Raw genomic sequence first — 15,158 nt, 5'->3', positions numbered from 1 at the left:
AGCCAGTCCTGGGCCAGCCTCCTCCTACCTCTCTGTACCAGATAAAGATCTAACTTCCTTCTTCCACCAAGTTTCTTTGGGCAAGACTCAGGCTGGTATCTTTAAGGTGAACGTTGTTATTTCCGACTGTCCTCCAGGACATCTAAAAGGAAAATAAGGACATCTGATTTCTCTTGAGCAAGTTAGCCAGCTGGCTCATGCCCCGTACCTGGGGGGCGAGTTTAACACACACACACACACACACACACACACACACACACACACAGGTATTCGTGGGTGAGTTCTCCAAGGGACACCTACACCCGGTTGTGGGAGGCTGCCCCGACGGGTTGGCAGAACGGCTTTGGATAGTGTGACTCAATCTGAGTTATCTGGAAACATCCGATTAGCCCCGTGTTTTCATAACCTCGTGCACTTGGTATGACAGGGGCGAGGTATGCGTTTCAGTCCCCAACTGGCACAGAACACTAAAAACCAGAGAGCTGGGGGTGGGGAGCGGGTAGCAGGGAAATGGTGAAACATTCTAGAATCGTCTCTTAAGTGTGTGTGTGTGTGTGTGTGTGTGTGTGTGTATGTGTGTGCGTATGTGTGTGTATAGAAGAAATACATAAAAATACATGAATATACAGGCTTCTGAGGGCCTAGGAGGTACAGCTGCATCTCTGTCTGTAACTTTATCAGACTCCAACTTCCTCTTCCACGGGGCTGCCCCCCCACACACACACCGTGAGCAATCTCACAATTGCATCTGAGCTCAGAACTGGGATGGAAAGTCAAACCGCTGAGTCATTCCTGTCCCCTCACCAGGCAGTCCTGGAAAAGGTTTGGTTGGCCTGCCTGTCGGTCGGTCGGTCGGTGGGCGAGCTGCTGTTGGGAGCACTTTATCATTTGGGGCTCTCACTATGTGTCTTTAAACTCTGGGTGACCTCAGGCCAGCCTTCCAGACTGGCACTTGTTCATCTGCAAGTGAGGAAGAACGAAACCAGAGGCCACCAACCGGGGACCGAAGGTGCCACCGGGCTCTGGATGGTCTCGCCAGCCTCGCACTTGGGCACTAGAGAAGGTTCTGGAATCACCCCAGACAGAGTTAAACAGAACCACCCTCGACCACTTCTTAGAATTGAGGTTGCAGGCAATTATTTACCTCCAGAGTCTTGAATTTCCTTATCAGTTCCCCCAAGTGAATGCAATCACATTATGTGAAGCTGCTGGCACCTCGCCTGGGATGTGTTAAGCACTCAGTCAATGCCGATTTCCCCTCTCCCCCCTGTGATAGCATTCGAAGTAGCTCCTCTGCATCCTGCCAGTCAAGTGGCTTGAAATCCCACCCATAGTCATTCTTAAAATCCCTCATTACAATATAAATACCCCTGGGGAGCTCTGAGCTAATCCCTTTATCAGCTATCACTTTAAGGGGATTAGTCGTGGATTGAGAACAAAACCCGAAGGGAAAGTGATCCTGAGGCCGGAGGAGGGGCCTGGAGAGGGGGGGAGGGGGTGGGAAAGTCGTGTGGCCCCCCAAGGAGACCAGGGAGGGCAGGGCTGGGGTGAATTCCCACCCTCCCCAGGAACTGGGGGTAGGGGTCGTGTTTAGAGGTCATATTGGAAAATCGTCCCTGTTTTGAGGTCACAGGTTCTTTTCAAAAGTCTTCAGAGACATCAGAAAGGAGGACATTGGTGGAGGGCAGAGAATTCAGACTAATGCCTCTGATTGGGGGTGGCCATTGCTGGAGATTGAGAAAGACAGGGAGAGAAGAGGCTCTGAAACCCACCTTCTCTTACTTTTTCTCTCCTTCCCAGGCAAGAGAGGGCAGAGATCATTTCCTAGTTCTGCTCCACTCCTCTCTCTCCTCCTCACACCCCCACCTCCAGTCCCACCCTGCCCAGGCAGGGAGCAGGGACCTCTTCGGGACTTGGCCTGAGGGAGGAACCACAGCCCGCACCCGCACCCCGTCCTGCTGTGGAGCCTAATCAGAGTGATCTGGAGGGACTAGAGCAGCCCAGCCAAGGGCCCTGACCTCAGGTTCAAGGAGATGGACTTCCCAAGGGCAGGACAGAAATAGCAAGACCCATTTCCATCCCCAAAGACCTGGGAGTAAAACAAACCCCAGGCTCCATTCGCAGGAGGCCCTCCACAGAGTGAAAGGAGCTGTGAACGCCCCCAGTGTCCCCCGCCCTTGCCACTAATTGTCCTTGTTCTGTTTTCTGGGAGTTGGCTCTGGAGGTAGGAGCTGAGTGTTTGAAATGAGGCAAGTGCATGAGAAATCGTTACTCAATGGGCAGATACCAGAAAGCATTGGCCGGGTTGGACTTCATTGTTACCGACTCCCACCGTCCGGGCTAAATCCTGTATATGGTTGTCTCCTGATGGAGACAAAGAAAGAGCTAGTGACCCCGAGGCCTTGGCTCCCGCGGGGAAGCGTTCCAATGCACTTCAGAGCGTGCTGGCTGCAGATGGTCTCCGTTTGGCGAAAGCATTTGCAACATCTCTATTTTATGTGGTCCCCTTTTTCCGGACAGCAGCAGGAACCGGTGTTTCTAAAAACACCCCTTTCTCCGGTTAATTTAGGCTGGCCCTCAGCATTCCTAATAATCCAAGACAAGGTGCCATCCCGGGGTTGGGAAGGAGAAAATATCAAGAAGGGAGAAATAAACAGGGGGGCGGGGGTGGACTGAGATAAGAACAGTTAAGGGAGAAAGAATAGGAAAGATCTAGAAAGAAACCCAGGATAATTAGAGAATGAGAGCAGAAAGGAGGAAAAGGAGCCAAGTTTGAGGAGCACTAAGAAAAATAGTAAATGCTAAAGGACAAGCTCTAAGCTCACTCTGCGTTCACTCATTTAATCCTCTGAACAATACCATGACTTAGGTGACTGCTCCAGATCTGTTCTTAATTATTATTATTATTTTTTTTTAAATTTCTGCTGTGCTGAGGACTGAACGCAGGGCCTTGGACTTACTAAGCAAGCGCTCTGCCACTGAGCGACCTCCCCAGCCCCTAGTTAGTGTTTGATGCCCCCAGATGATTTCAACATGTTGCCAAAATCGAGACTCCCTGCACCAGGCCCAGCTCCAACGCAGACTTCAGTGTGGACAGAACTCAGGGGAAACTTTCTGAAGGAAAGATGGTGGGAGGGAATTACTAGGACCAACCACCTCCAGGATTCTGATGGTTCCATCAGAAAAGTATCCCAGAATCCCTAGTTGGTCCCTGTGACTTTTTTTTGTGTATGTGTGTGATTGTTCTTAAACTGTCCTGCATGCCAGCAGTCGATGACCACAATGAGACTTACCTGAACCCCCAAACACATCTGCGTCATGAACAGTTTTCCTTGTGTTCCCAAGTTGCCACTCTTACCGAGTTAGGGTGGCACCCCACCCGCACTTACAGGCCCAACCCACAACCCAGTGGCCATTGTCTTTTTTTATTTTTATTTTTTTAATAGTTGAACACAATACCTTTGCTTTATTTATTTGTTTTTATGTGGTGCTGAGGATCGAACCCAGGACCTTGCACATGCTAGGTGAGCGCTCTACCGCCGAGCCACAACCCCAGCCCACCATCGTCTTTATTTGAGCAAACACGGAGAAGAGTAATAGCTTTCTGACATTTCTTTTACCTATTTCATTCTCCCCAGGGCCTGATGTCAAATGTGATTGTCTTAAAAATTAAGGTTACGTGGTTTGTCCAAAGGCACGCAGACTCCAATCCCGTCTTCAGTTCCCAGGTGAACTGGTCCTTAGAACCCACCTCTGAACTTTAGGGAGCAGCCCAGGAAAGGAAACCAGGAATAAACTCTCCAGTGAACACAGAATGAATGTGGAAGCTCTGTGGCTCTGCCCCTCATCCACAGTCCCCACTAATCAATTCCAGGACTGTGTGAGTGGAGACCGGAAAGGTTTCCTTACCCAATTCTGTGCTGCCTGGGGAGTCAGGAACCAGTAATTGACTCCAGCCTCCTGGAGTGCTAGTCAACAGGCACTCCATGGCCTTCTGGGCAGCCCCGGCCAGCAAAGAGGGCCCTTGACCCTGACCTCCTGCAGACTCACCCGCAGCAAGGTGCAGCAAGGGGACCTCAGGTAGCCCTGGACCTCTGAGGAATGAAGAGGCCAGGGAGAGGACCCAGGGCGGTTCTGGGTGTCCCAAAGGACCCCCGTAGCTCACTGTGACACCAGCTTAGCTCAGTAAGATCTGTGCGTGTGTGTGCGCACACGTGTGCGTGCGTGTGTGTGCATATGTATGTGTGTGTGTGTGTGTGTGTGTGTAGAGGACAGTGGAAAGAGCAAGGCAAGGATCCTTTTTGCCCTCGACGCATGTGCTTAACACCGAAGGAGGCTCTTTTTGGTTTTATTTTTATTATTATTATTTTTTTATTAACATTCCATTTGACATTCGAAGTTGAACGTACAAGCCTGTTACCACACTTTTCCAATTAGGTTTTGGAGTTGATTTCCCCAGTCGAATTATCAGGCACCGTGTACCAGAGGGAATGACTCACGGGAATACATCTTAAGAACTTTTGAATTAGGGATTTAGAGATCATCGATTGAATCCCATCCATTTAGCATCCAGAGGAGGAAATTGAGCCCAGCACACTTAATCAGTTTGCCCCCGAGGTCACAGAGCTGGGGAGTGAAAGACCGAGGAGGAGAAGAATATGTGGCTCTTCCCACTCTGCAGCCTTCCTGCCCTAAACCGTTCTCTCTTCACTGAGGCTGTGTTGGGGACAGTGGGACCGATCCGTAAATGATCCTGCTTGTCACTGGAGAAAATATCCTTAATCTGCGGCCACATAATTCTAGCACTTCAGCCAAACATCATGCATCACATCATAAAGAGGAACTTGCCAGAGAGGGTTGGAAAATCCAAACCAGATCCTTCCCCACTCGGGAGGGACCGGCTGCACTAACTGCATCGGGGCCAAGTGTGCAGCAGCCGGCCCCAACCTTCGCCTTTTCGGGTTTGGTTTTCTGATAAACGAGAACCTACTAGATGAATGTCACAAGGGACGACACCTGCTCGCCCCAGCTGCCACCACTCAGGTGCACACACACTTTCTCACGGCCGCCGCTTTTGAAATCTTGAACATTGATGAAGGGGGTTACGGGGTGCACACGATTCCGTGGGCCAGGAGCAAAGAATTGGTTTCATTCTCAGAATCTGGGAGGTTTTGGCTGATGGATCCAGGAATAAAATGCTGCAGAAATGTGTAAAGACTTGATCCCACTCATGGGGTATGCTAGAGGAGACAGAGTGGGGGACAAGTTTCCCTTGATAGTGAAAAAATAGTAAGAAATCTTAAGTTAGGAGAATATCCTGCCCTGAGACCACTGTACGCTCCATTGTTCTCTTGCGCCTCATCACCTCCATACAAAAGGTGCCAGGAGTCTGAGATGGCTGTTCACAGACTTCTCCATTGTGTGGTGGTTCTGCCTTCAGGCCTGTTCAGTAACCAGGAGAGTTATACCTTCCAGCCCAGTGCATTTGGCCAGAACAGCCGTCTCCCTCATTAACTTGGCCAACGTGTGGTTCCAGGTGGTCAGAAGCTGTCAGGACACAAGTCTCTGCCCTGGATACCTCCGGGACTACAGGGGAGAGAAATGAGAAAATCAGTACTTACAGTGCCAGGGAGTAAGGGTTAAGACTGAAATCCAAACACCAGGTTTTGCGTTTTACTGACAGGTGACAAGGTTGCTTTTTTTTTTTTTTTTCCCATTTTGTTTTGTTTTTGTGGTGCTAAGGATTGAACCCAGGGGCACTGAACCACATCCCCAGCCCTTTTTATTTTTTATTTTAAGACAAGGTCTTGCTAAGTTGTTCAGGCTGGCCTTGAACTTTCGATCCTCCTGCCTCAGCCTCCTGAGTAGATGGGTTTACAGGTATATGCCACCATACCCAGGAAAAGCTATATGTTTAAAAAAAGAAAAAAAAGTTGATAAACAGTTGGCAGGTCAGATTTTTTTAATGAGAGCATTCACGGTTAAAGAACATCGTCAGGTGCATGTCTATAATCTTGGAAGCTTGGGAGGCTTCAGTAGGAGCTTTGCAAATTTGAGGTCAGCCCAGGCATGTACAACTTCATCTCAGTGTAAATTACTAAAATTTTGTCTATAAGTTCTAGAAAGCATGAATAGAAACTATGGAAAACAAATTAAAGGCAGTGAAAGATTTATCACCACGATCAGTGGTTCTGCAAACCATTTCCAAGAAACCACCAAGGGACAGGTCATGACTATATAGAAACAGAAGGAAAACTTCTCAGCTCTGTTTATGACACTAATTAACATTAACTGCCAAAACAGGCAAAGAGTAGCATGAAACTAACACTCTGGACCTTACAAATGTGAAAACCCTGCATAAAATACTAGCAAATGAATGCAAAGGTCTAAAGAAATCTCTTAATGTACTTCATTGTACCAGGTTAAGAAAAAACTATATCTCTTTAGATATCATATCTCTTCAGATTATAAAAAAATTTAAAGCGTTTGATTAAATTCAACCAACATGCCCAACTAAAACAAACTAAAACCTTTAAAATTCTTGGAAAACCAAGAGTACAACATATTGGCCGTGATCTATAACATATATCATACTTAGTGGGAAGCCATTGTAAGCATTTCCTTCTTCGTAAGAAGTGAAAGAAAAATGTCCCAGCAGGTGTGGTGTGGTGCAGCTACTCTGGAGGCTGAGACAGGAGGATCACTGGAGCCCAGGAATTGGAGGCCAGCCTGGATACTATAGTTAAAGCCCTTCTCAAAAAGAAAGAAGAAAGGAGAAAAAAGGAATAAAGAAAGAGAGAAAGTGAGGGAGAAAGGCAGTCTCTTATTGCAACTATAATTTAATATAGTTTAAGCCAACACAATATGACAAGAAAAGGAAATGAAAAGTTTAAATGGTGGAAAAGAAGAAACAAGGCTCCCATTATTTGCAGATGTAATTACCCATCCAAAAAATTTAAATACTCTTGACTAAAAACTATTTGAGCTGACAGTTCAGAAAATTAGAATGGATCCAGTATAACTAAAATCAATAATATTTTAAACATCTGCAGGGATGTATTAGATATGTATTGCAAATGAAGAGTCCATTCACAGTAGATTTATCCTAAAGTACTTAAGGATAAATCCAGTAAGGTCTACATGAAGAAAAACAGCAAAAGTTTAAGAGTAATTTAAGTTCATTTACAAATTGAAATAAGAACCAAGAAGATGTGGACAAAAATTACTTGCAATGTCCCCACTTAGAAGAAAGCTGTTAAAGTTGGGGACAGGGAAGGAGTCTCTCCTTCCAAACTGTAACACTTATTTTAAAACTATGTTTTATCACATTGAAAATTTAATATACTATATTAAGCCAAAAACAATGCTTTTTTTTTTTTTTAAAGCATACTTGAAGAGGGTAGATAGAATCTGTTTAAGACCGATTCATCCAGAAAGAGCAGAACTTGGAAATGAGATTTCTGAGGAGAACCTTGTCGGCAGAAGAGGTCTCAATTTGAGGACAGAATTGTTCTGAGGTCGTGGTTACATCAACCACCCAGATTTAGGCCTGGTCAGGAAAAGAATTCTCTGGAAGGAGCTCTGATGGTTTGGTTTCCATTCCATCCTCAGTTCCTGCCCACGACCTGCTTACCACCCTCCTGTCTGACTCTGTAAGAAGCCAAACAGGGCCCAGGGGGTGTGTCTCAGCCCAGAGTTCCAAAACAAAACCCCATCAGGAATGGGAGCAGCCTGGAGCTGCCCAGAGCTGCTGTGACTGAGCCCCTGTGTTTTCCGTTTGTGCCCTGCAGACCGCCCAGGCTTGCTGAACGTGAAGCCCATCGAGGAGATCCAGGACAACCTGCTGCAAGCCCTGGAGCTCCAGCTCAAGCTGAACCACCCCGAGGCCTCGCAGCTGTTCGCCAAGCTGCTCCAGAAAATGACAGACCTCAGACAGATCGTCACCGAGCACGTGCAGCTATTGCAAGTGATCAAGAAGACGGAGACGGACATGAGTCTGCACCCGCTCCTGCAGGAGATCTACAAGGACCTGTATTAGCCCAGAAGGCCCGCTCCGGCGACAGCTTGTCTCTTCTTCCAATTGCACTATTATTTTGAGGGGAAAAAAAAAATCTGACACCTAAGAAATTTACTGTGAAAAAAAAAAAAAAAAGCATTTTAAAAAAAAAAAGGTTTTAGAATATGATCTATTTTATGCATATTGTTTATAAAGATACATTTACAATTTACTTTTAATATTAAAAATTATCATGTTATTGAAACTGCTGACAGTATCTGAAGACGGAGTCTGTTCTGTTGCCCATCCTACCCTCCTAGGCTCTCCCACAGACGTCTTTCTATTTCCTTCCTTCCTTTCTTAGTCACTTTTAAAAATGTGAATGGGGGGGGGGCTGAGGGTGTGACTCAGTGGTAGCATGTTGGCCTAGCATGCTTGAGACCCTGGGTGGCTCAATCTAAAAATATATATATATATATATTACACATATATAATTTATACACATATATATCATCCAGACATTGCTCAAACATTTCTTTTTTTTTAACCTGGATAGGCACCATATCACTTGACTTACCAAGAATTCAGTCTTTTACTTTTTGGGGGCCCCAGGGATTGAAACTAGGGGCCCTGGATCAGTGAGCCGTAACTCCAGCCCTTTTTGTTTTGTTGTTTTCTTTGAGACAGGGAAGTTGCTTAGAAGCCTGCTAATTTGCTGAGGCTGGCCTCGAATTTGCAATCCTCCTGCCTCAGACTCGCAAATTGCTGGGTTTACAGGCGTGCCAGCTCATCCTAACAGACTTTAAATCATCTCTAGATGACTGAGGACACCTGATACAATGTAAATGCTTTGTAAATAACTGTTAGAATATATAGTTTGGGGAATAATGACAAGAAAAAAAAATCTATAGACATTCAAACAGATGCAATTTTCTACCTATGGTTGGTTGAATCCATATGGACACAGAACCCACAGATAGGCAGAGCCAACCGTACTGCCTACTAATGTAAAACCACATGTTCCAATTAGCCAGTGGCAAGCTTCAACTGAACACTGAACCCTGTTAAAAACCTCTGGCTAACACAGACTGTTTTTTAAGATTTGGCACCTACGGAAAGAAAAAAGAATTTCCAATTGAATTGAGGAGAACAGATTAGTCTTTCCTTAAAACAGATGATACCACAAAGTAGAAATCATGTGCCAGGTAGATGGCTCAGACTCTGAAGGGCTGTTAAGACTTCAGCGGAAGTCAAAAGATGAATGAAGACTGAATCATCAAGAATGAATCTGTAAAGCGGGGTGCGGTTGGAGCACACCCATGATCCCAGAGACTTGGGAGGCTGAGGCAGGAGGATGGCAAGTTGGAGGCCAGCCTCAGCAACTTAGCAAGGCCCTGTGTCTAAATTAAAAAAGAAAGAAAGAAAAAGGGCTGGAGATGTAGTTCAGTGGATAAGCACCCCTGGGTTCAATCCGCAGTACCCCCCCCAAAAAAAAAAAAAATAAGAAGAAGAAACATCCAGATGACCAAGAGTCCTCATTCTGTTGGTTCTACAGGGAACGAGTTCATCATCAAGCAGCTCTGACAAAAGACAATGTAGAAGCGACTGGGAAGGTAGAGAGTCTTGGGAGGGACCTCCGAAGAGATCCCTTGTTTACAAAGTTCTCAAACAAAAAGCCTTTCAGCTTGCTGCCTGTTGGATCTCAGTTCCCATCCAAACCCTTTCCACATTATCGGGGCTGTGGTTGCCAATGGAGGGTGGGGGGGGGGGCGGGAGAGAGAGGCGCTCTCCGCTCTTTGGCACGGATGGATAATATTAAATAGCTTTTAAATCCTGGCAGCTTGCAAATTCCCAAGTCTCTGACATTTTCCCTGTGGCTTGGATGAGCATTTGCTAAATATTTTACAACACATTATATTCAGCCTCCAAAGCTCCTGCCCCCTCTCTCTGGCCTCCCCCCCTTCTCTCCCCCCAGGATGATTCACAAGTTCATCAACACATGTATCATCGGTTATTCACAGGACTTTTCTCTGGACATAAAACACGCTTATGTCCAGAGGGATTCGTGTTCATAAAAATCGGGGGGGGGGGAAGTAATTTTGGTCAAGAGTCCAAAAAAAAAAAAAATGTTTCCAGTTTCCTGAGCCCCAGCACCTCCTCTGTGCCCCCAAGGACCACAGAGGACCCCGTGAAGGAGGGGCCTTTTCTTTACAAATCTGAAGGAGGGATCTTGAAACAAGAGGTCAGCAAGAGAGGTGACATGGGGACGTGGGGCGTAACCCCATGGGAGAACATGTCTTCGGCATGCACGAGGCACCGGAGAGAAAGAGGGAGCAGCGTCCACTGGTATCACACTGCAAATTCCCATTTATAGGTTTGGGGACACACACAGAAACCAGAGGAATGGCCACATCAACACCATTAAAGAAGAAAAGACAAGGGCATTGCTAGGCTTACTGACAACTGATTCCAGTGATTTTTTTTTTTCATGGCTTCTTTGAGGTGACCGAAGCCAGGCCCTGATGACTTGATATCTACTACAAACCTCTGTTGATAAAACAGGGGAGAAAGGAGGTTGGAAATTGGTCCCCAGGGACAGTTTACCACTGAGACACATCCCCGGTCCATTTGTAGTTTTTATTTGGAGACAGGATCTCACTATGTGGCCGAGGACCTTGCTAAATTGCTGAGCCTGGCCTCGAACTTGCAATCCTCCTGTCTCAGCCTCCGGAGTCTCTGGGATTACAGGGTTGTGCCACTGAACCCAGCAAGACTTCTGTTCTTCATAAGATAGCCACCTCCCTGTTTTTCTCTTTTCTCACCTCCTCCTGGTTTCTGCTCCGGCTCCTGGTTATCTCTGGTTACATCACGATCACTATCATTATCTCCACATCCCCAATGTGGTTACAATTGGTTGCACATGGTGGAGGTTGGCCTCCAACTTGCAATCCTCCTGCCTCAGCCTCCCAAGTCTCTTATATAAATGTGGTTGCACATGGCATTCCTTCCGTTTAATGCTGAAGTGAAATAGCAGGATGGCCAGACATAGTGTGTGCACCTGTAGTTCCAGCTGTTTGGTGGCAGGGTGTGACATAGGAGAACCACATGAGTCCAGGAGCTCAAGGTCACTCTGGACCACATAATGAGAGCCCACTTCAAAATATAAATAGAATCTTGGCCAGTGCAGTGGGCACCTGTAATCTCAGCGGCTTGGGAGGCTGAGGGAGGAGGATCGTGAGTTCAAAGCCAGCCTCAGCAATGGCGAGGCCCTAAGCAGCTCAGTGAGACCCTGTCTCTAAATAAAATACAGAATAGGGCTGGGGATGGGGCTTAGAGGTTGAGTGCCCCTAAGTTCAATCCCTAGTACCCAAATAATAAAAAATAATAATAATAATAAAGTAAAATAAAATAAATAGGATCACAGAGATTGACAGGTGTCAGGTGTCATAATCCCACCCATTCACTGAGCACACGCTCAGTCAAGTCTGCCTGAGAATGAAGGTGGACGAGCCCTGCTCTCCAGGAGACCCAGGGGTGAGTCTTTACCAACTCAGCAGCAGGGACAGCTGTCTAGAGATTTATGGATTCAGAGAGGACGTGGGGAGACGCAGAAGGAGCCAGGAGTGGAAAGTCAGAGCGGGATTGAAACCAGCTTACTCTTCATGGAGAGGCGCCATCTTGGATTGGATTTGCAGACCGTTGGGATCCAGTAGATGTTGCCAAGCAGAAAGGGGATAGGATCCAATCTGAAATTTGGAAAGCTCACTTCCCCAAAAGTCAGTGCTTCCCAAGTAGAAATCCCCTCTACGATGCTTCCAACTGCTTGTCCGGCCCCTGCACAACTTCCCGAAGGCATGGATGCTCTGGGGATGACCATCAGCCCTTGGTCCCGGCTCTGCCTCTGAGTCACACACACCACGCACGTATGACTGCCCCCTGAGGGTTCTTTCCCACTTCAGTCCCTCTAACCCAAGTTATGATCTTTTGGCCCAGTGTTGGGCACCATTACCCCTGGTCACCCATAACTCAAAACCTGCCCACCCGACTTTTCCAGAAAGGCTCTGCGTTTGTCATGGGATTCTAGAAAATGAGACCTGGTGGTGGTGTTGCTCAGTGACAGTGACACCTATGTCTAGCAAGCTCAGGGTCCTGGTTTAGCTCGCCAGCACTGCACGCGCGCACACAAATAATTTAATTAGAAAAATAAAGTCCTTTCTGTGAACAGGCAGTAGGTGTTCAATAAATGGCAACTGCATCTTGGTGTGGACTTCAGCGTTCTGCTGACTTGGGTTAAAATTCTAACTCCACAACGTCTGGTTCCGTAGCCATATGGCTCTGGCCAATCTCTTAACCACTTCAAATTGCCCTGGTGTGTAAAACAGGGTGACAGAACCCATCTTGCAGGGCTATCGTGAGGATTAAGTGTAATGACGGTTGTAAAACACTTCTGCATGGTTTTCTTGGCACATGTCAACCAGTACTGGCTGCAGAGCCTTGCTGGGGTTGTCATTATTAAGGTGCTCTTTGTGGTCTGGGGTTGTGGCTCAGTGGTAGAGCATTTGCCTAGCATGTGTAAGGCCCTGGGTTCTGTCCCCACCATCACACAAAAAGTTAACTAATCAAATTTTAAAACTAAAGTACCTTTGTGTAAGAAAGGCATCCTGGGGGGCCCTTGGCTCTTCCTGATCCAATGTCTTTACAGAGGCTGAGGCAGGAGGATCGCAAGTTGGAGGCCAGCCTCAGCAACTTAATGAGACCCTGTCTCAAATATATAAAAGGGGCTGGGGCTGTGGAGCACCCCTGGTTTCAATCCCAGTACTGCCAACAGAAAAACATATCTGAAAAGATGTTTGCCCCAATCCACAAGTATTAGGAGAAAAAAAAAAATGTATGTGTTTGAAAGAGCCATTGCTGTGTTCTGATTTAGAACAAATGCTCAGGATGAGGCTACGGAAATATTTTCTCCCAAAGTAGTGGCACTTTTCTCTTGTGACTTATGCTCCTAATTTTAGACTAATATTACATAGTTCAAATTTCCAGAGGGGTTATAAAGAAGAAGAAAATTGCTAATTTGAGTCTGTAGGGAGTGGGTTGGGATATTTCTATCCCCTCTGGAGTTTTGTAAATATGTTCCAGGCCAAATGTTCCCAGGAGAGTGTCATTTCTGAGATCCGTTGAGTGCCATGGACTGGTCTCAAGGAGGATCCAAGAGGTTTTCTGCAAGAGTTGGAAAATCGATACCCTGGCTACTTTTCCACAATCCTGGCAGCCACTAAGTCTGTGTGTGTCAGAGACTCCACTGACTAAGTTCTGTCACTTCCTAGGGGTGAGGCCTTGGGCAGGTACTATGTTCCTCTCTGGGGACATAGTACCTGGCCTATGGAAGCCCCTCTGCAGATCACATCTTATTCATTCACCATGAATAAGGTCTCATCTTTCCTGTCTCTATAAAATGAGGATCTGCAGGGTGCAGTGGTGCACGCCTATTATCCCAGCCGCTCAGGAGGCTGAGGCAGGAGGATCTCGAGTTCAAAGCCAGACCCAGCAACTCAGCAAGGCCCTAAGCAACTCAGTGAGACCCTGTCTCTAAATAAAAACATAAAAAAGAGCTAGGGAGGTGGCTCAGTGGGTTCAATCCCCACTACCAAAAAAAATGGTGGTGAGCGGGATCATAGTGCTTGCCTGCGTGGCTGGTAGAATCTCAAATAAATAAAGCCAGGCCATCCTCCCAGGGAGGCAAAGGAGCTAGCCCAAGGTTACACAAAGGTAAGGGAGAGGCAGAACTGAGACCAGACCTCAGGTTTCCTGAACCCTGCACCATCTTCATCTCTTTCCTAGTATGCTGTGCTGTCTTCGGAAAAACCTTAAAGAGAGTGTCATTTGGACAGCACAGCACAAACTTTAGAACATAAGAGACTTAAGTTTGAAATTTGACTCAGCCATGTGCATGCTATGCAACCTCAGGCAAGTTAATTCCCGTCTCTGAGCCTCTAATTTATGGCAAAGAGCCCAACCTCAATTGGTGTAGGGCTGTTGTGAGAACTACCTAGAGGCCCGAATATAATTAAAATCTTCTAAAAGCAAGGACTCCAACCCCACAGGATCTGCTAGGAACCTTGGTTACCAACAGGGGACATTGGTGACCAGCATCCTCAACCAGAGAAGAAATCCATCAAACTCTTCCCTGGGAAGAACTGCCCAGTGATGGCCTGGGTTCTAAGAGCGATTGGAGTGGGCTTTGGGGAATTGCTTTCTCTGAGCCTCAGTGTCCCCATCTGTACTGGCCGAGGGCTGTTTGGCCTTCCAGCGCTGAGATCCTCAGACCCTGGGGCCTCAGGGGGAGGCTGGCAGGAGACAGAGTTCTCCCTGGCTGCCCAGCAGAGCCCTGTGTCCTCCGTTGCCTGAGCTCGTGTTCTCTCTCAGAGCACCAAGGCCCAGGCCAGGCGGCGGCCAACACTCATTAAGGGCCTGGGGCTGGTCCAACCCGAGGGATGGCCGCCTCCAAGGGGAGGGGAGGGGACACCGGATGGCTGGTGGGTTCCCACCCAGAGCCGAGCTGCTGAGAGAGGGGCGTTGTGCTGAGTCAGTGAGCTGGCGGCTCCTGGCCTGGGGTCCCTGGCCGCCTGGGCCTGCCAGATGGGACGGAGCCAGGAAGGCCTCCAAGGAGCCCGGCATGTTATCGCCGGTGCTGCCGCTGCTGGGGCCACGGCGGTGGGAATCGTGCCCTGGAAAAGCTTGTCCCCAGCCAGGCCTCCCAGGGCTCCCGGGGTGGGGAACGGCTGTTGGTGAAGGAGGACATTTTTAGGAGCTGCCTCTGACTGGCCAGAGCTGTCCCTCTCGTCCCCTGCTCCCCGCGCTGCCCGCTAGTGACAGTCGTGATTCTCCAAAGCTCTGCTTTCCGTCCCTCGGATCCCTGCACAGGGCCATCTCGGTACTCTGGGGCCTAGGACCCCCTCAGGGAACAAAGAGCACACGCAAAAGGAATATGGCGGGGTAGGGTGTAACCACACACAAACCTACACTCGGGAGCGGCAGCCCCAGCAGAGGGTCCCGGCCCAGGTTGCAGCTGGAGGCACACAGTTGAGAGGAACCTGCCCTCTTGCTCCGCCCACCCTCCCACCAGCGTCTCCCATTGGTCAGATCTAACAAGAGGACCCCGCCT

General features: G+C 47.8%; 1 protein-coding gene across 5 annotated transcripts in view; it reads left to right on the top strand.

The window, feature by feature from the left end:
• Pparg (peroxisome proliferator activated receptor gamma) overlaps positions 1-15,158 on the top strand; it is a 167,105-nt gene that overhangs the window by 130,590 nt on the left and 21,357 nt on the right. For 4 of the 5 annotated variants that reach the window (XM_078033457.1, XM_078033458.1, XM_013362176.3 and 1 more), the window contains one exon: positions 7,791-8,265. The exons of the other annotated variant lie outside the window; for it this stretch is intronic. In XM_078033457.1, coding sequence (XP_077889583.1) covers positions 7,791-8,038 — 248 coding nt within the window. In that variant the 3' untranslated portion in view covers positions 8,039-8,265. Of the gene's footprint in view, positions 1-7,790; positions 8,266-15,158 lie in introns of those variants that run through there. 5 annotated transcript variants of the gene reach the window in all.

This window comes from Ictidomys tridecemlineatus, chromosome 16, assembly GCF_052094955.1.
Source record: "Ictidomys tridecemlineatus isolate mIctTri1 chromosome 16, mIctTri1.hap1, whole genome shotgun sequence".
NCBI classification, from domain to species: domain Eukaryota; kingdom Metazoa; phylum Chordata; class Mammalia; order Rodentia; family Sciuridae; genus Ictidomys; species Ictidomys tridecemlineatus.
This window is presented reverse-complemented; position numbering and strand designations above follow the sequence as displayed.